The sequence below is a fragment of the Stegostoma tigrinum genome, chromosome 2 (assembly GCF_030684315.1).
Source record: "Stegostoma tigrinum isolate sSteTig4 chromosome 2, sSteTig4.hap1, whole genome shotgun sequence".
In the NCBI taxonomy this organism is placed as follows: domain Eukaryota; kingdom Metazoa; phylum Chordata; class Chondrichthyes; order Orectolobiformes; family Stegostomatidae; genus Stegostoma; species Stegostoma tigrinum.
The window spans coordinates 34176805-34201369 of record NC_081355.1 but is presented as its reverse complement, the minus strand read 5'-3'; the positions used below and the strand labels follow the sequence as shown (position 1 = coordinate 34201369).

Below are 24565 nucleotides of genomic sequence, written 5' to 3'. Positions count from 1 at the left end.
GAACTGCAGATGCTGGAGAATTCCAAGATAATCCTCTCTGATGAAGGGTCTAGGCCTGAAACGTCAGCTTTTGTGCTCCTGAGATGCTGCTTGGCCTGCTGTGTTCATCCAGCCTCACATTTTATTATCTTAAATATTCACTGTCTTGTTTTCTATTTTTAAAGCACATTTCACCATTGTGAATCAAGAATATGCACACACTTGGTCTTTTTGTGAAAATGTATTCAACATAAATGATTTTAAAGTTGTAGTTTGGAAGATTCTGATGTCTCGAATCATATGGCAATACTGTCATATTTAAATATCAATTTAAAGCCTCAATTAGTGCATTAGACAATTTTCAGTAGATAAGACTGCTCAAATTGCGACTTGTCAGAGGTGTCTGTCCAAAAGTAAAGATAAATTTAGGTTTAATCCCATATTGACATATTCATGGAATAGAAGGGGGACTCCAATTCCAATGCAATCTTCCGTGTGAGCTATTTAATTAGGATTAGAGGAGTTGATGTAAAAGATGTGGTTCTGAATTTGCTGCCTTTATTTTTAATACTTTCTACACTGCTTGTCTCTACCCATTAGGACAGCACTTATTTCCTTGTTCCATTTAGTGTCCATCCATTATGACTTTCTAAATCATAAATATAAATGCATATGATTGAACTCTATTGTTTCTTGCAATATTTGCCATCCTTCGAACCAGTCAATTTTAAATAACTGTCCTTTTGTAAAAACTGAATACACCTGGATATTCGGCTCCTATCCCGAGTCACCCTGCAACATGTCTCCAATAATCCCAAATATATGTTTATTTAAATCTTTTTTTCTAAATAATTTATCCACTTGAACTGGCTGCTGTCATACCTTCTATAGTATCTCAACACCATGTCACACGTTCTTGACTTTTGATCTGATCTCAAAGATCTGAGAAATCTTTACTCTCCACTTGATCTATCTGTCAAATTCAATTTTTTTTAATAAAACAACAAACCCCAGCTGAAATGCATCAGTAAAATATGAATTAATACCAATTGACATTCCATTGATCTGCACAATAACATGTTTCTCCACCTCTCACTTGCTGCCATGCTCCTCCTGTCACCATCTTCCAGCCTCCATCACCTCTCATTCAACTTTACACATACTAGTTGCCATCCTTTCTCATTCATGAGCCCTGGACAAATTTTACAGACTAGTAAAATATTGTCATAAAATTTCTGAAACCCAAAATCAGACCTTAAGGTTTTTGAAGATTTGTAGCTCGGGTTGTGGATGAAGTTACAGACTTCCTTGCTGAATTAAAGGGTTTTGTTGCAAACACTTTGGCTACCTAGCAGGGTGACATTGTTAGTGCACCTCAGGCGAAGCATTGGTGTTCTGTCCTGCTTGCTGTGCCATTACCTCTGAGATAGACGACGACAGCAGGAAGACACATGACCAGACTCTCTAATCACCCTACTGTATATGAAGGACATTTCAGAGATTACTCAGACCCCTAGGTATCAGGGTAGTCCACAAACCAACAACCACCCTATGACGGCTACTGACGAGTGTAAAGAATCCAATACCCAAAACCAGCAAAACTGATGTAATATACAAAATACCATGCAAGGACTGAGAAACACTACATAGGCCAAACCGGAAGAAAACTGACTCTATGGATGCACAAACACCAACTAGCCATCAAGAGACATGACCAATTCTCCCTTGTGTCGTTACACACAGACAATGAGGGACACAAATGCAACTGGGACAATACAGCCTTAATCGCAAAAGTCAAACAGACATGCCGGGGAATTCCTGGAGGCCTGGTATTCTGACCGGAACTCCATTGACAAACACATTGAATTAGACACTGTGTACAAACCACTGAGAAACAGAACCGGAAGTGGTACCAAACACCCCAACTAACTGAGGCATATAAATAATAAGTGGGATGGAACACTGCTTCACCTGAGGTGCACTGACAATGTTACCTAGCATGGTGACAATGTTGCAACCAAACCCACTGGCTCGGTGAGCATTTCTACAGCCTCAGAAATCAAATCTTTCTGTGTGATTCTGGGCAATGACATTTAATTTGGTTTTTGTACCTTTGATTTCAATTTTTGTCAAAGCTGACTTGATAAATCACTTTTTGGATTTTTCGCATCTCAATTTTCTCAAATTCAGTTAGCGTTAGCCTAGTGTTTTCTCTTTTTTTGAATATTTAATTTATTTTCAAGAGGAACATTTGATTTTACTCTGTGCTTTGAAACCACTGAGAATTTCTGGTAATTGTTTCCTTTTTTAAATTTTTTTGTTTAGGATACCAACCCAATTCATTTTAAAAACTGTGTCCAGACTTAGTGAATCATAGAATTCCTACAGTGTGGAAGCAGGCCATTCAGCCCATCATGTCCACATCGATTCCTCAAAGAGCATCCCACCCAACCGAGCTGAAATCGAACTACTCACAAAACAGATCTGCAATTTCTTTAGACCATAAGCCGTTAGGAAGTAGCAATAGGAGTTAGTCATTTGGCCCCTCAAGCCTGCATGGTCATCCAATAGAAATGTGGTTGCTCTGACATTCTTGTCCTTGGTAAGACTTTGGCCAATTTGATTATCCCTTCTTTGGATCCAATACTAATCCCAATTTCTCTTATTTATCGTGGTCACCCCACCTTTTTCCATTTTTAGTTTATTGCCAGACAAGAATGAATAATTGTAGCAGTTGCCCCATGCTTTTCAACCACCTATCTACCATTGCCCCTTTAACTTACTTAATTAATCATTGTTAGCTCACGCCTCATACCATTGTAGTTTCCTTTATCATATTATAGCCATTCTTCCCCCCAAGGGGTATTGTATGGCTAATTGTCAATTATTTTATTCTATTCTATGCACAATACCTATTTCAGGATGGTCTGTTGTCAAGGTGGTTCCTTCATGTATTGGTTGAGAAAACATCTCATACAAATTCCAGGAATCAGTCCTCTGTTGTATTGCTACTGACTTGATTTGCCTAATCTACATGCAGATCAAAGTTGCCCACGATCATAGCTGAACCTTTATTGCTTTTATTACTAATTCATGTTTAACGCTTTCCCCAACAATGCCATTACAATTTGCTGGTCTTTATTACAACCTACACTATCATTTTCTGCTCCTTCATGTTTCTCAGCTCTACCCATGCGGGTTCCTCTTTATAGGACCTAATGTCCTCCTTCACTATTGTGTAATCTTCCTCTTTAACCAGCAATGTTACCCAACCCCCTTTTTTAACTACTTTTTTTGTCTAGATAAACTCCTGGACATTCAGGTCCTATCCCTGGTCATCCTGCAACCATGTCTCCAGTAATCCCAAATATATCATACTGGTTTGTGTCCGTGTGTGGCTTATTCATCCATTTTTCTTTTTGTGAATGCTCTGTGCTTTAAAAATACAAGGCTTCAAGGCTTGTCTTTTTAATGTTGACAAATCCATTAGCATTACTTTACACTGTTGACTTGTTTTAATTCTTGTCCTTGAATTGTTTGCCTTGCACATTTCTTATCTCTAATTGTGTCTTTTGTTTCTACCTTCGTTTCCCTCTATTCTGTCTCCCCATGCAGCTCCCAACACTGATATTTTAGATGGAACTGTCCCCAACTACACTAGCAAATACTAATCCTAGGACAACAGTTCCTGTCCTGCCCAGGTGCAACCTGTCCAGTATGTGTTGGCTTACATCCCCAGAACTGGTCCCAACCCCAGATATCTGAAACCCTGCCCCTTGCACCATAGCTCCAGCTACACATTCATCTGCTATCACCCTATTTCTACTCTGTAGCAATTCTGAGATATTCACGTTTCAAGATCCTACTTTTAACTTGCTTCCTAACTCCCCATATTCTGCTTTTAGGACTTCATTTTTTTAACCCATTCCCTCCCTGTGGAATGAGCACCTCTCTGTAGGTGCTAGCTATAAAGCTCTCAGCCTTGCCACTTGATGTTCTCTGTCATTACTCCAGCTGTGGCTGAAGATGTTTCCTTTTACACATCTGGTACTGAACATTAGAACTATGCTTCTGTCACAGAGCAGGAGGAGCGCACCATAGCCTTAAGTTCTTATTTGACTTGCCCCTCTAAATAAACCTGTAGACTTTCCTCAAAATCAACTGCAGTTAATTGCTCCAGGGCCCTTCTGTGAATCTCTGTACTGCTGCCTTTACCAACCGCAAACCCAGTCAGAAGTCACATGATACCAGGTTATCGTCCAACAGGTTTATTTGAAATCACAAGTTTTCAGAGCGCAGCCCCTTCATCAGGGGCACCTGTGTTTTCAAATAAACCTGTTGGACTGTAACCTGGTGTCATGTGACTTCTGACTTTGTCCATCCCAGTTCAACGTTGGTACCTCCACATCATAACTTTAAATCCAGTAGAAAGATCTTACAAACTAAGTGATAAAATAATATAAATACTCATCCGACCTTACCTAACCAGCTGATTCCTTTATCTTTATTATTTTGAAATACTTTATTCACAAAAAACATCTATAAGTACATAGGTTCTAAGTCATATCTGTATTTTGTATTGAGAGAAAGAAATGAAATTTTGACATTTCTCAGTTTCTCTAGAGTTGCAGAAAAAAAGGCATTTCTGACTTATGCAAGAAACTCTTTATTGTTGAGGCACCAAAAAGTCTGATAACTGAATGAACCCTCGTTATACTTTGGCAGAAAGATCTCTAGATGGTGGTCGTCTTCCCACAATGTCTTGGTAGCAGCTGCACCAAGCTCTAGTACGTTGCTCACCTTGGAGTGTGCCAAGTGTGCAGCACTTGGTTGTCTCTTTACATTGGATGACCACAAGTTTTGTACAGACGGAAGGGTGTCTTTCACAAAAGTTGATGGTCCTCCAGATACAGTTGATGTCTGTTTGTCATAGAATCCCTATGGTGCGGAAACAGACCCTTTGGCCCAACAAGTCCACACCGACCCTCAGAACATCCCACCCAGACCCATTACCCTATAAACCCACCTAATCTATACATCCCTGAACGCTTGGGGCAATTTAGCATGACCGATCCACCTTACCTGCACATCTTTGGACTGTGGGAGGAAACCGGAGCACCCAGAAGAAACCCACGCAGACACGGGGAGAATTGTGCAAACTCCACACAGTCACCCGAGGGTGCAGTCAAACCTGGGTCCCCAGTGCTGTGAGGCAACAGTGCTAACCACTGAGCCTCCATGCCACCCTCTTGTGTGTTCTGGGGAATGGAATATAGAGCACAGAGTCCTGCATCGCAGAGCTGCTCGGGAGAGCCTGTAGAAACAACTACATCTTGTGCAGATCTTCTTTGCAAAGGCACGTTCCAGAAGGAGATGTATAAGTCTTTTTTCCCAACCCAGCTGGTTTAGGAACAGTGTGCAGTGATGCAGAGAGACCCAAGTGTGCATGAAGGATTTAACACCTTCTCACCACCAGCCAAGCCATGTCTTGGTGCGTGTTGGAAAGTTCTGGCGATGAGGCACTTTGCCAAATGACTTTGACAGTCTGCTCAGGAAATCTCCTGACAGGATCCCACCCACTCCTTTCCCACAGAATTTCAGATGTTACGTGCTGACCATTGCCTGATAGACTTGTGTTTTTACTTTTCATATCACCTGTCCTTTGTGGAAAAATTTGCAGTGGTCTAACTACTTGGGCATTCCACAGCAACCAGGCCAGACCCATCCTTCAGAACAACTGGGACGGGTAGAACCTCATAATGACATGAGGTGTTTGCATAATGAGGGATTGTGCACGGCTTTATGCAGCTGCACACAAAGGTGGCCGTCTGGATGAAAACCGTGTTAGGTGCATCCTTCCCATAAGCTCAATGCTCCCATTTGTCCAATTGCTGACTCACTGAGGTGATGTGCTCCTCCTAAGTTTTGGTGCACATCCCAGGACCATCAGGTAGACTTGCTCACCGAGCTGGTGTGTTTGATTGCAGACATTTTGTCGCCCGCTAGCTAACATTGTCAGTGTGCCTCCGCTGAAACATTGGTGTTCGGTTCTGCCTGTTACTTATACCCCTCCACTGAGACAACACATCCATAATACATGTCCTCATGGTGAAGGGGGATTAAAAAAAAATCAGTTGGCCCTGTTCCCAAAGAACATAGCCTTGCTCTTGCCTTGATTTACCCTGGCTCCCAAGGCCGTTTTGAATTAGTCACAGATGCTCATGAATCTGCGCACTGACTGAGGATCTGAGCAGAAAATGCTGATGCCATCCGTGTACAGGGACGCTTTGACCTGCAGGCTTCTGCAGCCTGGAATAATCACTCCTCCCGGGCTCGTATCGTTCCTGATGGACTTAGCAAAAGGCTCTATGCAACGCACAAACTGGGCAGGAGCGAGTGGGTAGCTCTGCCTGACTCCAGACCTGATGGGAGGTTTTCTGATTCTCACCAGTTGGTTGAGACTGCACTAATTATGTTGGTGTAGAGCACTTTGATCCAATTGCAGATTCCCTTCTAAGGCTTTTGAGAAGATTTGCAGCTTGGGTTGTGGGTGAGGTTGTAGACTTGCTCGACGAGCTGGTGTGTTCTATTGCAGACGTTTCGTCAACCTGCTGGGTAACATCATCAGTGCACCTCCAGTGAAGCATTGGTGTTCTGTTCTGTCTGTTATTTATATGCCTCTGTTTGCTGGGATGGTTGGCATTACTTCCAGTTCTGTTTTTCAGTGGTTTGTGTATTGGCTCCAGTTCAGTGGATTTGTTGATGACGTTCCAGTTGGAATGCCAGGCCTCCAGGAATTCCTTGGCATGCCTCTGTTTGTGTCGTGATATTATGGATGTGTTGTCCCAGTGGAGGGGTATAAATAACAGGCAGAACCGAACACCAATGTTTCAGTGGAGGCACACTGACGGTGTTAGCTAGCGGGCGACGAAATGTCTGCAATCAAACACACCGGCTCGGCGTGTCTACAAACTCATGCAGATTCCCTCTCCAAATCCCATTTTGCAGACCATGTCCCACATGTAGGCATGTGATATCCTGTTAAAGGCCTTCTCCTGGTCCACGCTGATGGGCAGGCATCCAACCCCCTTGTCCTGCACATTGGAGATCATGTCCCTGAGGAGGTGAAGTTAGTTTGAAGATCATTGTGCCTGATACAGCTCAAGTTTGGTCGGGGCGAATCACTGATCTCAGAGCAGACCTGGTATGGTTGACAGTGACCTTAGACAGAATTTTATAATCCACATTCGACAATGAAATTGGTCACCAACTTCTAATTTCATCCCTCTTCCCCCTTCTCCTTGTAGATGATGCCTTTTCTCAAGGATTCACTCATGCTACCAGCCAGAAACCTATTGTTTTACACCTCCAGCAGGTCCTGGCCAATCGAGTCCCACAGAGCTTAACACAACTCTGCAAGTAAGCAGTCACTTATGGGAATTTTGCCCTTCTCAAAGGACTCGGCCTTGTTCAGCTCATCCAGAGATGATGGCTGATCCAGCATCTCCCAAGTGTTATCATTTAAGACCTCTGTGATAGACGACAGGAATGTGTGGGAGGCTGCGCTGTCAGTGGACTTTGTGTCATATGGTCTGACATAAAGGGACTTGCTGATCCTCTGGATGTCAGACTGAGACGAAGGAGGCCTTTAAGGCAAAGAGCAATGCTTGCTGTCTCTTCACCTCCCTGGAGATCCTCCTTGATACCTCTGGTATGCCTGTATGTTTACTGTGGTGACAGTCAAACATTAATTAATCTCTGTCTCTGTACGATTGGAGGTAAGAAAGTGAAGTTGTATATAGGGATTTTGGAATGCATGTCCACAGGTCCCTAAAGGTAGCAGGACAAGTTTAAAAAAAAACTTTCCTGTACTGAGACTGAACAAAAGGTGGATGGAATGTGATGAGAACAGTGCCTATAGGAGATGCTGTTTGTCTAGCAAATATCTATAATGATGGCACTAGTTAAATGCAACTGGAATATGTTACTTCATTCTTCATTCTTTTATCATGGGTATCATCAGCAATATCAGCATTTGTTGTCCATCTTTAATTGCCTTTTGACTTACCACTTGAATGCTATTAGTGAAACAAATGGGATCTCACAACAATTGATGATAATTACCATGGTCACTAAGATGGCTTTAAATTCCAGATTTTATTTCCAACCTGTTTATTGTCAATGTGTTCAAAGATGCTGTGACCCACCTCTGGGGTAGGTCTTCCTGGTCCAGAGATGGAGGTCAGCACCGCTCTGCTACAAGAGACCTTAGCGCATTCCTAATTTATATTAACTAATCTTAAATACCTAAGCAGTGATGGGGTATGAATCCATGTTCTTTGAGCATTAGTCTGGGCCTGTGAATAACTGGACCAGTAATCATTGTCTCCCCTGAAAGAGTGAAAAATGTAAACATTTCCCCAAAGCTGAAATACACTCTTGGAAAAAGAAACTAATTTGTTTCAATCATTTGGAGAGGAACTTTTCTTGACGATCATTATCATTGGATTTTTTTATACCGTCGGTGTGGTGTTGTGGAAATGTCAGAGGCCAGACCATTGAATACGTTTTAAGGGGATAAATTAGACAGGCGGTTGGTGTTGCTTTCTAATCTGCAAGGAAGTCGGGTTTATGGGGCCGGGTACAGGGAAACGGGCGGAGTAGCAGAGACAGTTGGTGGGTCACTGTTCTCAAGACATTGTCTTTCAAACCGTATTACTATCGTATCAGCCATAATTTTATTGATTTAGTAGAGCAGGATTAAGGGGCTAAAGGACCACCTTCTTCTAGTTCATGTTACGGAGTAACACCAAAGAAGCTAAAGTTATTTATTTCTGATTCCCACATTAAATTTAAAACAAAGGGGCCCAATAGTTTTAACTTACATTTTCACCCGGGAAATTAGGAAGCGTGCTTTGTGGCTTGCAGACACCTTTTCTGTTGCATGCAAATAAAACCCACAGATTTGTCGTCAATTCCTAACCACCATCAGGAAAGAGGAATTTTAGTTTTGTTCATTTTATCTTTAAGGGCATCTTCCTTTTGAGGACAGCAGCTGTGGCTCTTGCCTTGCCACCTCCTCAATCCGGGCCATAGTTCTTTCCCCTTAGATCGAAGAGCTTGATTTTTCTTTGATATATAATTGAAATGTTTTTTCTTGAAAGTACCTTAAAAATTGCACAATTATAGGTTAATTGCAAATTTTCCATGCATATCATTAAACTTTGTAGAAATTTTAACCTAAGAAATTTGGCAATTCTCCTACATTATTTAGATCAGCACAAAAAATGCAAGATTGTTCTTAAATACACTGAATAGTTTTTCGGTATTTGCAATTGATATTAATGTTAAACATCCATCCTTCAGGTGTACCTGGTTCAATGCCATCTGCAGGCTGGCAAGGAAATTTGCGTGCCGTAAAATGGAGTGATCAAAAGAGCCATGATGGTTGCCATGGTAACTTATTCCAAATTTAACTTTGCCTCCTACTGCAAATTATTTGGCTAGAATTTACCTGTATTTCCAATTTGTCGTATTGCATTATTGGTAATAGCAATTTAATCACACTCTTTTAATACTGAAGTGTAACTGCATTCGTAACCTTAATGAAACACTGCATATTATTTCTGTGATATTGTTCCTGTTATGGAGTTGAAAGCAGCTTTTCAGTTTCTGTTGATCTGCATGTGACATATTCCTGGTGCTTTCTCCATCTGTCTTCTCTCATGAGACATGGAAAATTGACCGGGTGAGCACCTGTATCGAGAACTTGCCAGAATTGTCTGAAATCGGCATTTGCTTGGAAGTTCTAATGCAGTTTCTGATGAGCTATCCATGTGATGTGTGCCTTGGTGTATTTGTTTTTCCTACTTTTATCGGCATGAAATGTTCTTTAAGGTTCTTGAATGAATAGCTTAGTTTTCTTAATTATGCAGTTCAGGCAATTATTGTTAAATACACACTTCACCCACAGTACTTAGCAACCAGGCTAACATGCTTGAATTCAACTACTGCACCTATGCCTCACCACCCACTTCAATCTCAACGGCCAAACATACAAACAAATCAACAAGCCATCAGTGGGACCACCTATCTCCGGACTCACAGCAGAGGCAGTGATGCAAAGACTGGAAAGGACAGCCCTTCCAGTAATCCAACCAAAACTATGGATACGCTCCATGGACTACACCTTTGTCACTGTTAAACAGACCAAACTAGAGGAGACGCACAAACTTATAAATAACAGCCTCACCAGAATAAAATTTACCAGAGAGGAGGAGAAGAACAAACAGCTCCCATTCCTGGATGTCACGGTAGAGCGCAAGACAAATGGGGAACTCCAAACGAAAGTACACAGAAAAGCCACACACACAGGCCAGGTACTGACCTTCAACAGTAACCATCCCAACACAATAAAATGAAGCTGCGTGCAAACACTATTTAAACGGGCAACAACACACTGCAGCAACACAGAACTATGCCAAGAAGAAGAAGAATCTCTTCCAGGTTTTCAAGGGTAACAGATATCCAAAAAACTGGGTCAAAAGATGCCTATATGAACAACATTAGGAAGCTACTACACACCCTGACACACTCATCACACTACCCTACGTCAGGAACGAGTTGGAATTTACCATGAGACTCCTATGACTACTGGGCATCAGAGTGGCACACAAGCCCATGTCAACCCTATGACAACTGCTCACCTGAACTAAAGACCTACTCCCTGCCATGGACAGGACCAATGTCATCTATAAGATCCCCTGCAGAGACTGTAAGAAACACTGTCAGACAAGCAGGAAGGAAACTAACAACAGGGGTACATGAACACCAACTGGCTACAAAAAGACACGACCAATACTCACTCATCTCAATCCACACGGATAAGGAGAACCATCAATTCAACTGGAACAAGCTAAGCAGAGACAGGCATGGGAATTCCTGGAAGCCTGGCACTCCACGAAGAAAGCCATCAATAAATACTATAGAACTCAACCCCATATACAGTCCACCACAAAGGAAAACTAGAAGTGAGGCAATCCAGCTCAATGGACTCCTGCGGACTCCTGAGTTTAAAAACCAGGCGGGAGAAAACACCGGCACTTCATTGGAGGCTGCACTGATGATGTCATCCAGCACGTAATGAAATTTCTGCGGGAAAAACAAGCCAGCTTGGCGAGCCAACCGACCTCAAGTAGTTTTATTACTTAGAGTTGAAAAATAGGTTGGAAAAAATTAAAGGTTTAACATTACAGTATGGTAGGAAATTGGAAATAGACATTAGTGTAGCAGCTCAGTTCAGGACCTCTGCATGTGGTCTGACCACATGTGCTAGATACCAGTCTGACAGCCATCTGCTGTAAGCCCCATTCTGTTCCATGTGGGCACTCAGCTGCTGTAAGGGAAATGGCAGGATTACCCCCTTACACCAGTCTATGTCCAGGACGTTCTACCTGCGTGCTACTCCAGGGCTCACTGCTCGCAGTGTTCTGAGGCTTACTGGGCTTGCCTCCAGGTCCCATTGTACAAGGCCACATTTCCCTGTGCTGGCTCCATCGCAGGACCCCAGCCCGTACTCGTTCTGTGACTCTCCTCTCCAGGTGAGGAGGTGGGGAAGAAAGGGAAAGCTACAAAAAGGTGGGGAGAAATAGACAGAAAAGAAATAAAGGGACCAGCGAGCAGAGGAGCTCCAACAGGAGCATCCTACTCTGCCACCATCTTACTCGAATTCTTGGTTAGTGAGCTAGTATAGTTTTAATTAGGATTGGGAAACTATTATAGAAAATTCTGAAGAAGTAATCTCTACTTGAAGAAGCAGGGTTTGATCAGGGATAATCAGAGTCCTAGAGATCTACAGCACAGAGAAAGGCCCTTCAGCTTGTTATATACATGCCAAGCAAAAACAAGCACCAACTAATCTAAACAATAATCCAAAAGGCCTGCAGATGCTAGAAATCAGAAACAAAAGCAGAAATTGCTGGAAAAAGACTCAGCAGGGTCTGGAAAAATGTCACTGAACTCAATGTTATTTCGGCTTTCTCTCCACAGACACTGCCAGACCTGCAGAATTTGTCCTAATTAATCTAATCCCATTTTCCAGGATTTAGCTCATAGCTTTTAAATGCCTTGGCATTACACATGCATATCGAAGTACTACTTGAATGTTATGAGGGTTTCTGCCTCTACTACCCTTACAGGCAGAGTTCCAGATTCCCACCGTCCTCTGGGTAAAGAAATGTTTTTGACCCACGCTTAAGTGCATGTTTCTTGGTCCTTGATCCTTCCATCATTAGGAAAAGTTTATTCCTGACCACCCAATGTACCTCCATTTTTTTTTTTACATCTCAATCATGGTCCTTCTTGATCTCCCTGCTATAAGGAAAACAAACTCAGTCAGTCCCTGATCGATGTATATTTCCTGCAGATATATTTGCTGTAGATCTCCTTGGTGTCCAGCAGCTGATGCATGCTGCAGCAGCTACACATCACCTGTTCTGCCTTCACTATAATATCTTACTTAACTTCTTAAATAACAAAGTGTGAAGCTGGATGAACACAGCAGGCCAAGCAGCATCTCAGGAGCAGAAAAGCTGACATTTCGGGCCTAGACCCTTCATCAGAGAGGGGGATGGGGAGCTGGTTCTGGAATAAATAGGGAGAGAGGGGGAGGCGGACCGAAGATGGATAGAGGAGAAGATAGGTGGGGAGGACTGTGTAGGTGGGGAGGGGATAGGTCAGCCCGGGGAGGACGGACAGGTCAAGGAGCCAGGATGACGTTAGTAGGTAGGAAATGGAGGTGCGGCTTGAGGTGGGAAGAGGGGATTGGTGAGAGGAAGAACAGGTTAGGGAGGCGGGGACGAGCTGGGCTGGTTTTGGGATGCAGTGGGGGGAGGGGACGAGGTGGGCTGGTTCGGGATGCAGTAGGGGAGGGGGAGATTTTGAAGCTTGTGAAGTCCACATTGATACCATTGGGTTGCAGGGTTCCCAAGTGGAATATGAGCTGCTGTTCCTGCAACCTTCGGGCGGCATCATTGTGGCCCTGCAGCAGGCCCGTGATGGACATGTCGTCTAAGTTACTCTAGTTGCCATGCTCTTTTCACTTCATTGCAGTTGAATTGTTTTTACGTCATAAATAGCATGGTCAGCATAAAGTTTAATTTTATGTAAAAAGAGAAAACCAACCAGAGACCCAAAAATAACCAAGACCATACTTTAATTAACGCTAGGAGTATTCACTAATCCTACTCACCGTTCGGCTGCTTTTCCTGTATTTGTCATGCTGTGGTTTGTGATGTCACTGCTGGTTTCACTGTAGATCAGCCTCTCAATCCTTACCTTTATCCTTTCCCGCTTACCTTTGGTGCTGGAGAGTTTATTTATCACAGTGACCTTGGTTAAAGCATCTACATCCCTTCAGCATCAAATTCCCACTCTGAAACACTCCTAGCTGTCCTCACTCAACCTTTATCTGAGTCAAAGTTTCCACTCACGTTAACCATTGCTCCTCAGTGACCATGCTCAAGTAACTTTTTATGTACAGTGATCAACACCTTATTTGGGCAAACATTTCAGATTCTTGAATACTAACACAGACACTGTCATGCATTTGTTTCCTTAAACTGCAAACACTTAACATATGTATATCCATTGGTATCCTGGAGATCCTGCATGCTACAGTTTTGACACACTGTGTGTGCTGCTATTCTCAATGAATTTTAAATTATTCAGTTGGAGTATTCGCTTTTATGTTGCTTTTTATGCATTATAACTCTAACACCAATGTGTACACTGTTTTAAACTTCTTTGGTTAAAGTCTGTTAAACCTGGAGTCTCGCTTCGGAGTCTTTGAGTCAATCCACATCCAACTATCTGCTCTGAAAACTCTGTTTACATTTTGAGAAATTCCATCACAGCAGCTGAGACAACCCACAACATCCTAAACAATTATCACCTTTTAAATAAAGCAACCTAGGACAATTCTATTTTGCGTTTAAAAGAAAAATAAATAAATTTTGCTGTACTTCCCCATGTAAGTGGATTATTCAAAAAAATCTTGGGTTCCAGATACATTGGAAAAGAACTACTTCCAGATGTTACATGACATTTTGTCCAAAATATGCCTAATCCATCATTTAGTGTTCTTTACCTTGTCCCAATGACTTCTGAATAGTTATTGTTTCTTCATTCAATTTATAGTATTGTAAATAGGACCATAGGAACAAGAATATCATGTTTGGCCTCTTGCGCCTGCTCCATCTTTCAGCTAGATCATGGTTTGTCTTCCATTTCAACAACATTTTCCTACGTCCTTGATATATTCAATACCTGGAAATGTATAAATCTTTGTCTTGAATATACTGAATAACCTGATCCTTCAACAGCCCTCAAAGGGTGCTACATCTCATAAATTTTCCACGCCAAAATGAAGTAATACTCCAAATCTTTGTCCCCGGTACCAGATTCTCCAGCCAGGGAAACCTATACTGGTTTGATTTTGTTTTACACATATGGAAAAACAACAATATTATTGCAAAATATTTGCAGCCTCATGACTATGTTGCAATTAGTCACCACTGTCAACCAGCTACAATAATTAAACATGAGCTGTCAAACCACGCTTCGTTCTGGGATGTGACATGTCCTAGCATCAGTTCTACAGCATAGAAGCAGACACTTCAGTCCAATTGATCTGTGCCAAATATAATTTCAAACTAAACTAATCCCATCTACTTGCACTTGGTCCATATCTCTCCAAACATTTTTTATTTAGGAACTAATCCAAATATCTTTTAAATGTTATAACTCTATCTGCATCTAACACTTCCTCTGGAAGTTCATTCCACACACGAAACACTCTGTAAAAGTTGTCCAATATTACCATTGTGTGGGGTCATAATAACAGAATCAAAATTAACAAAAAAAGCAGAATGCAAGGATTATTAGAAGCTAAAAAAACTGGTATAAAAATTTCCCAAAGGATTTAATAAATATAGAAATTGGAGTATGAGAGGAAAATATACAAACCATAACACGGTGCTGAAATTTTGTATCTCAACACAATTCTTTTACAAATACTCCCATCACTGAGAATGTTCGCTTCCATCTCAACTGGAGTTGACTTCCAAGACCATCAGCATGAACCTTCACAATTCTAATGAGTTGAACTTTCTCAGACCTAACAAGACCAATGATTTTTGTCCATGCTGTTTTGGCTTGGAAGTTACACAGACTAGAAGCCACTTATGCTAAGGTAACTGTTTCATCTGAACTAAAAACTTGATTCTCTCGCTGGGAGAAACTAAATTGAACTCCTTGTTCCTCTGAACTGAAACATCTAACATTCTGTTCTGAAATCAAAACGGAACTAATGACTTGACATGTTTACTGTTTTTGTCATAAACTCAAAAGTATAAATGTTTTATCCATTATCGCTACAAGGGTTCTCCTAGGCACTTGATTACTGTTGCATGCTTTCTTAGAATTGATGCATTTAGGTTACTGTTCCAAAACCTTTGCAGGACTGACACACATCCAATGGCTCAATTTTGAAATCCATATTCCAAAATATATATTGTCCATCTTTTTATCACCATTGTTAATTTTCTTAGTCATGGATGGTGTATCATTCTCAATCTTTATCTCAATAAAATAGGAGCTGTAAAACCTTACCTTAAATATCTTGCTGCTTCTCCATTACCTTTCAACCCATTTTCTCAGTCTGTTATTGGCCAGTTCTATCTTTTATCCACTTTATTTATCAGATCATCTCTCACCCTTTTTAATAAGTAGATAAAAGAGCCACAACTTGTTGAATTGCTTCATGTTAGTTCACCCTGTCAGTTGAGAATTCCCCTTAAATCTCGCTTGCACTTTCAGAGCCTGCTTTATTCTTTTCACATTTGGTAGAAAAGAACTGTGTGCATAGATTGCTAATTTGAAACTATAGCTCCATTCCTTCACTGCTGGGTCAAAATGCTAGAACTGCACTGTGGGTTTACCTATGCCACATCAACTGTAGCAGTTGACAAAGGCAGCTCAGCACCATCATCTTAAGGACAATTAGGGCTGGAAATAAAATCCTGGTCTAGACTGCAATGTCTACATCGCCTGATTGAATTTTTTAAAATAAACTAACCAAGATTCTGTACAGGCTAGAAACCACGTTTCTGAGTTTAGTCTCTAGCCTTCTGATTTTGTTTACATTTCTCATGAGTTTGTTACTCACTTGTAGGCAATCTGACAGATTGTGTGTACTTTTTACCTCCAATTTCTTTATGATGCCTCACCTCAATTTAAAAGTTCACATACTGATTTTCCATTTTATTGAAGTGTGGCAAGTTTTGGTGGAATTAGCAAACAGTTAAGATCAATAGAGGAGCTAAAATTGTAAGAAGTTCTGCCCAGAAAATGCAGTGTATAGACAGAGGCACAAGTTCTTTTATTCTCAGAAAAGTAATACGTCTGCAAACTGATATTGTCACTTCAATAGACATCTGTAGCCTCCACGAAGATGAATTGTTCTCTGACTGTAACAACAAATATCTTCAATATGTTTTACTCTGCTCCCTTTTAAGTGCTACAAGGAATAAATCAAGGATAGTGCAGTTTTTGAGCACAAAATCAAAAACTGACAGCTGAATTGTTTGCAACAGCTGTTGTATGAACTTTCCCTTGAACAGTGATAGCTACAATGAGAGGGAAGTGAGGTGTAGCTCTGTTTGACATACACTGCTACATGGTGGTACTGTACACAAGGCAATCAAGTTTTGATCAATCAGCTGAGCTCTTTGAGAGCCAGAGGTGTTCTTTAGTACTTGCCAATTAAGGGCAAGAGAACAATAGCAGTATGTTCATCCTGAACATGGTTGCGAAGCTGAATAGTTTGGAGGTGGAGAGGTAGTTTTAGCTTGTTGGTAAACAGCATTCATTTAGTAATTCAGAACCCCAAGTTCTGGAGACGTGAATTCAAATCTGACAATGGCAGATGGTGAAATTTGATTTGAACATAATCTGGGAATGAAGGGCTAGTCTAATGGCCACTATGTAACCACTGTCAACTGTTGGAAAAGCCCTAATATTCATTAATGACCTTTTAGAGAAGGAAATCTACCATAGATGTGACTGCAGATCCACAGTAATGTTATTCATTCTTGACTACCCCTCTGGTCAATAAATGATGGTCTAGCCAGCCTTACACAAGTTCCATGAACAATTCTTTTTCAAAAACGCCAAAGGGGCTCTTGAGGCATACTTTAGCAGTGAAGGTTAAAATCAGAATTGTCAATCTTGCCACATGTATTACTGCCAGAAATATCCTCAGGTAGGTATGGGTCAGCTTGTTATTGTAGCTACAATTTTTGAAAACCACTAACAGCCATCCTTTTTTTTTGGTTTCCCCCCCCCCCGGCCACCCGAACGATCCTGTACATCATCTCTCCCTTTGCTGATTGCAGGTTCTAGAGGGCAGAAATAACTGAACTGTCATAACTAAGTTGTTATTTCAATGATCACCCCCTCTATCAATCATTCTTCCATTGACCAAATTAAGCCAACACAAGTGTGAAATATTTTCAAGTCCCCTTCAATCTGCAAATTTCCTGTCCTTTTGCCTGAAATTGAGAGAGCCACAGATTTGCCACTTCTGTCCAAGAGTAGCTGTGCTGCATCAGTGAGCTGGACAATTTGTGGTCTGCCTCCAGTCATCACCCTGCATCCTTGTGTTTTGTACTTGTTTCTCCAAGCAAGAGTATGAGGAAAAAAAAATCAGTAACAGAGGTGTCAAGCATCCACCCAGTAGATGCATTGCATTTGGTGGAAGTCAGAGGCGAGCGTGTTTTGTAGGTTAAAGGTGATTTGAGTGTCAGCTGAGGGAGAGTATGTAACATGGTAAGGAATTACACAAGAATTAAAAGGTGGAGGTTGCTTAACTTATATGGGTGTAAGAATCAATATTATGGAGCATACTTGATGAGGCAGGCGGAGGGAAAGGCGAGTGGAAATTACACGTCGGATCAAGGCAAACAAGAAATCTAATCACTTGACCTGGTCTGGTGAAGCTATAAAACCCAATTCTTTCACTGAACCCGCTCCTAAGATGCTGCTTGGCCTGCTGTGTTCATCCAGCTCCACACTTTTGTTATCTCGGATACTCCAGCATCTGCAGTTCCTATTATCTCTCTCGACCAGTGACTAATATTTTTGTTGTTCTCCTTTAGCCTCTCCCGACCACATCTTTTCACAGTGATAATGGGAACTGCAGATGCTAGAGAGTCCAAGATAACAAAGTGTGAAGCTGGATGAACACAGCAGGCCAAGCAGCATCTAAGGAGTACAAAAGCTGACGTTTCGGGCCTAGACCCTTCATCAGAGAGCTCTCTGATGAAGGGCCTAGGCCCGAAATGTCAGCTTTTGTACTCCTTAGATGCTGCTTGGCCTGCTGTGTTCATCCACCTTCACACTTGCACATCTTTTCACAGTTGTCATCATGTTTCTGGAGAAAAATATTTTTCTTTCTCCTCCTAACTCCTGATTCCAGTGAAGAGTTGTTAAATCTGGGTGTTGCTCTTGCCCCATTCTGCATTTGACTTGAATAGCTCCTGCCATCTCAACTTTATTTCTGTACTGGGCCTTGTTTGACTCCACCTCATCATGCATGTTTGTTGTGGGCACAGCATGCTGTTTGCAAATGTGCAGTCAAATTTCTTCCCTCAATTTGCATAAAAAGTAAGAATCTGACCAACTGATTAAATTTGGGTTTCAAATATGCCTTCAGCCCTCCACGCCCATCCTTTATGCTGGATATAAGGATAGTAATGTTTTGTGAATTGAGACCATTTGAAGTAACAATGCATGTGTCAATTTTTATATATGCATTTTGGTCTTGTAGAAGCAATGCGGAGGAAAACTTTGATTCTCCCATCTGTAAGTATTTTAAAATCAAACGCATAGCAGCTCTCGTATGAGTTCGGCTATCCTACAACGATAAAAAGCAGTACGCATGCATTCTTTAGAATAATGAAGGGTTCCTTTAAGGCACACCTGACAATTGCTGTTTCTTTCTCACTGAACAAACCACTGACTATGGTTTAGCATTGGAATGTAGGTGAGTTACCAGAAGACTGGAGATTGGCTAATGTTGTGCCACAATTGACGAAAGCTGTGGCGCTATAGACTGGTCAGCCTGACATCGGTGAGAGGCAAGTTGTTGGAGGAAATCCTGTGGGACTGGATTTACATGCATTTGGAAAGGCAAGGACTGATTAGGGATAGTCAACATGACTTTGTGCATGGGAAATCGTATCTCACTAACTTGACTGAGTTTTTTTTAAAGTAGTAACAAGGGGATAGATGAGGACACAGTGGTGGATGTGATCAATGTGGACCTGCACTTTCAACAACGTTCCTCATGATAGACTAGTTAGTAAGGTTAGATCATGTGGAATACAGGGAGAATTAGCGACTTAGATACAGAACTGGCTGAAAGGTAAAAGACAGGATGATGATGGTGGAGGATTGTTTTTCACGTTGGAAGCATGTGACCAGCAGTGTGCCACTGCCTTTCATCATTTTATATAAATAATTTGGATGTGAACATAAGGGTATAGTTAGTAAGTTTGCCGATGATGCAAAAATTGGATATATAGTGGACAGCAAAGAAGGTTACCTCCGAATACAATGGGATCTTGATCAGGTGGGCCAATGGGTGGAGGAGTGGCAGATGGAGTTTAATTTAGATAAATGTGAGGTGCTGCATTTTGGAAAGGCAGAGCTCACAGTCTTAACGGTAGGACCCTGGGGAGTGTTGTTGAACAAATAAACATTGCAGTGCATATTTGTAGCTCCTTGAAAATGGAATCGCAGGTAGATAGGATAGTGAAGTAAAGCAGGAACAAAAACAAAGTTTCTGGAAAAGCTGAGCAGCATCTGGAGGAGAAAACAGAGTTGACGTTTTGTGTCCAGTGACCCTTCCTCAGAACTGATGGTGGGTGGGAAAATGTCAGTTTATATGCAGAAAATAGGGAGGTGGGTGGGGTAGAGAGTAAACGATAGGATAGAGCCCAAAGAGAGAGAGAGAGAGCGAGAGAGGGAGAGACAGTTGGACAGACAAACGAGTTGCTAACAATCAGGCTGGGAGGGTGAGTGGTTGTTAATGGGGACAGTTAGTGACTAACAACAGGGGGTGTGTAGTAGCGGGCTATGTGGTAACAAGGCCTGGTGTGTGGGGTGGGGGGCTGGGACATGGGAGTTTAGGCCCAAGAATTATTGAACTCAATATTGAGTCCAGAGGGCTGAAGGGTCCCCAAGCGGAAAATGAGGTCTGGTTCCTCCAGCTTGCATTGGGCTTCATTTAGTATGCTTGCCTTCATTGGTCAGTTAGGAAAAGTATAGAAGGTAGGAGGTCATGTTGTGGTTGTACAGGACATTGTTTGGGCCACTTTTGGAGTATTGCATGCAATTCTGGTCTCCCTGTTATAAGAAGGATGTTATGAAACTTGAAAGGGCTCAGAAAAGATTTACGAGGATGTTGTCAAGGCTGGAGGGTTTGATCTATAGGGAGAAGCTGAATAGACTGGGACTGATTTCCCTGGAGCTTCAGAGGCTAAGGGGTGACCTTAGAGAGGTTTCTAAAATCATAAGGAGCATGGATAGGGTAAAAAGACAAGGCCTTTTCCCCCATCCTGGGAAAGCCGAAACTAGAAGGCAGAGCTTTAAGGTGAGAGTGGAAAGATATAAAAGGGACGTAAGGGACTACTTTTTCATGTAGAGGCTGGTGTGTGGAATGAGCTACTAGAAGAAGTGGTGGAGGCTAGAATAATTACAACATTTCAAAGGCATCTGAATGGGTACGTGAGTAGGAAGGGTTTAGAGGGATATGGGCCAAATGCTGGCAAATGGGGCTAGATTTATATAGGATATTTGGTTGGCATGGACAAGTTAGACTGAAGGGTCTTTCTCTGCACTGTATAACTCAATGAAAACTTACCAGTTTCTAAATTGAATCCAGGTTGCACTAATCCAGGTTCCTGTTGTAGAAGTATTTTTCTTGTTTCTGAAGAGGTCTTAAGACACAAAACCACTGTTTAATTCAACGAAAACATTTTGCCCGCCCTGAGGTCACTGGAGTAGCTTTGTTGGAGAAGGCCAATCTCTAACGCATCCACATGGCAACATACTGACCCATCAGAATTTACCCCTCTGTGCCGTGATTTAAGATTCAGTTAACTGTGCTTGCTACTATCTCCAGCCAATTGCACTCTCTTCTCTCATTGTGTAAAATAGTCTCTCTTTTTTCTGCCAAGTCTTGTGTTTCCAAGTTCTGATACGTGCAAGATTTTTTTTAAAAAATGCTTCAACTTCTTGTCTTCTCGTAGCAGTATTTTTAAGTTCTGTACTATCAAGCGTTTATTTTTATTTTTCAGAATGTTGAATATGTTTGTATGTGTATATGTTTTGTTTTGAGGGTAGGAACGTAATAAATGATCCTTAAGACTTATAAGTAACAGGGGCTGAAGTGGTGGTATAGTAGGCATTGAAAAAATGTTATCTAAGATTACAAAGGGATCTTCATCAATTGGGTGAATGGACCAGGGAGTGATAGATGGAGTTTAATTTAGTTAAATGCAAAGTGTTGCATTTTGGTAAGACTAACAAGAGCAGGAATTACATAGGGCCTTGGGGAGTGTTGTTGTGCAAAGACCTAGTGGTTCAGGTACACGGTTTCTTAAAAGTGGCATCACTAGTAGATAGTGTGGTAAAGAGGTGTTTAGCTTGCTTGCCTTCATTGCTCAGACCTTTGAGTAAAGGAGTTAGGGTGTCATTTTGCAGTTGTGCAGGACATTGAGGCCACTTTTAGAGTAAAATTAGAAGTTGCTGGAAAAGCTCAGCAGGTCTGGCAGCATCTGTCCACCACCCACTTTTGGAGTAATGTGTACAGATCTAGTTGCCCTGCTATAGGAAGGATACTGCTAAATTGAAGGGGTTCAGAAAAGATTTACCAGGATGTTACCAGAACTGGAGGATTTGAGTTATGAGGAGAGGCTGGGACTTTTTTCACTGGGGCATAGGAGGTTGAGGGGTGAGCTTTTTTTTAGAGGTTTATAAAATCACAAGAGGCATATATGGGATGAACAGCAAAAGTCTTTTTCCCAAAGTGGGGTAGTGCAAAACTAGGAGACATATTTTTAAGGTGAGAGGAGAAAGATTTAAAAGGGATCTGAGGGGCAACTTATTCATGCAGAAGGTTGTTTGTAAACTGAATGAAATGGTAATGCAGGGATGGCTACAACATTGAAAAGATGTTTTGACAATATGTGAAGACGAAAGGTTTAAAGGGATATGGGCGAAACACAGGCAAGTGGGACTAGTTCAGTTTGGGGAAACTTGGTCGGCGTGGTCGAGTTAGACCAAAGGGTCTGTTTCCATGTTGTATGACTGATTTCATAACTGCAAGAACCTGGACTTGGTATGGAGATATGGCACAACTGAATAATTAAGTGTTTTCTAAAGTTGTTGTGTAATTTATGGTCTGACTGAAGTTTATATCGGAGTTCTTGTGTCTTGCAGGTCATTATATCAGAAACATTTGTATCTATGGAATTGGGGATTTGAAGTGGCTGGATAAAATGAACTGCTTGTTTGCCAATAAATTCGAACTCCATTCTTATCCACCAACCGTACAATGCCTAGAATACCGGATCCTCAAACAAGCTTGGAATCAGAGCACCATTACTCCACAGTCAGCCTCCTGAAAGTGACTTCAAATGAATTCTAAACATCACGGGACATGAAAACAAGAACATAAACTGTCGAATAATCTGGGATGTACTTGATATTTTACAATTTAAAAAAAAGAATGTGGTTTTGTTTGTTTTATTTCATGTAATTTTCTTTTGACAGCATGGAAATGTTGAATATACCCTTTTTTAAAAAAAAAAGACACCCTGTAGGCACAATTTTCAAAAGTGTGAGAATGTTCCCTACCATCTGCTCGTTTTTGGCGAGGATAATTTAATTCGCTCACAGTCCAAGGTTTAGAAGGATAGGGTCCAAGAAGTAACTAGTTAACATTTGCTTAACAGGGAACTTGAGCAAATAAAGTTTATATACTGTAAGATATAAATCATTCGTGCACAAGCTGCACTTGCACTTTCCATGAATCGCTGCTCAATAACTGTAAGAAAACATTGAGATCTTTGTTCATGACATTTTTATTTCGAAGTCACCTACTGTTATTTTGGAATAAGAAGATCATTTATGAGGCTCTGAAACTGACATATAAGCATTGACGGATTGCAGTGCTTCTTGGAATGAAGCTTGTGATATGCTCAGGTTTGATTTCCTGTAGTGAAACTTGTACCAAAAGTGGGATTTCTTGTCAAGTCCCCCTCTAATACTTATATAAAATTTGATTTTTGTGAACTGAAGTATTGTAACAAAATGAAAGTCTCTGAAACTACTGGCAAATGTTCTACAAATAAAGTTGTCTACCTTACCTATTGTAAATCTAGACATTTTAAAAACTGATTTGCTTGAAGTGATCCTTTAAAAAGGACTGTGTTTCCAAGAATTTCATTGTCACATTCTAGAAGAATTCTCAAAGGTGGATGAAGGCAGAGATCAATGAAGCCTAAAATACACATTTAATCTCAAGGTCGTAACAAAGGCACAATGTTGTGGATGTTGGAAATCTGAAACAAACAAAATACTGGAGAATCTCAGTAAGTTTGGCAGCATCTGTCGAGAGAAAGAAACAAGGTCCAAAATCACATGACTACAGGTTATAGTCCAACAGATTTATTCAAAAACGCAAACTTTTTCAGAGCCTCACTCCTGCTTCGAGTGTTAGGAGTGAGGCTGTGAAAGCTTGTGTTTTCAAATAAACCTGTTGGACTATAATCTGGTGTCATATGATTTCTGACCATGTCTACCCAGTCCAACACCAACACCTCCACACCGAGAGAAACAGTTAAGGTTTTTTTTTAATCTGGTGTGACTCCTCTTCAGAATTGCTCTGAAGAGTCATACCAGACTCTAAGTGTATTCTTCCTGAAGCATTCTCCAGCCCTCCCCTTCAAGGTGCTGACTTAACTGCAGTGTAATCTATCATTATTGAATTAAAGCCATATTTTTTGTTAGTTTTATTAAATTATTATGCTACAATCATTTTCAGTGGCTACATTAATAAATAATTCTTAAGTGTAAAATGAATATAGTTTCTTGATGATGCAGTGTAGGGACCACTGAAATGAGCATCATAGCACTCAGTATAGTGTATTATTAAATGCAATAGGCTGATAAAATGAGCAATGACTTTTTTTCCTCTTACAAGTTTGTGATGCTCTAAGGTTGCAAATCAGACAGTCTTGGATGTTTCTTTTTGTAATGTGATCATTTTACTGCCCTCTTTGATTAAAGAGCTGATTACATTTAAGATAGATCATCGGTGTTTCATTTGGGTGCAATATTCATCATTCACACTTGGATGAGTCATTACTGTGGTCCCTCTTAAGAAATAAAATTCTCAGGAATTTTGAATTGGCTTTAATATGTATTTGAAACATCAATTCTTTCTTCCAGCAAGTGCTGG

At 41.1% G+C, this 24565-nt stretch overlaps 1 protein-coding gene across 2 annotated transcripts in view; it reads left to right on the top strand.

Annotated features, from left to right (window-relative positions):
- The window catches only part of LOC125464018 (N-acetyllactosaminide beta-1,6-N-acetylglucosaminyl-transferase-like), a 31715-nt gene extending 7384 nt beyond the window's left edge, over positions 1–24331 (top strand). The window contains exons 2-3 of one of the 2 annotated variants that reach the window (XM_048555954.2): positions 9346–9435; positions 22543–24331. In XM_048555954.2, coding sequence (XP_048411911.1) covers positions 9346–9435; positions 22543–22727 — 275 coding nt within the window. In that variant the 3' untranslated portion in view covers positions 22728–24331. The remainder of the gene's footprint in view (positions 1–9345; positions 9436–22542) is intronic. The other variant, XM_048555964.2, reaches the window with a different exon arrangement.
- Positions 24332–24565: the final 234 nt, after the last annotated feature.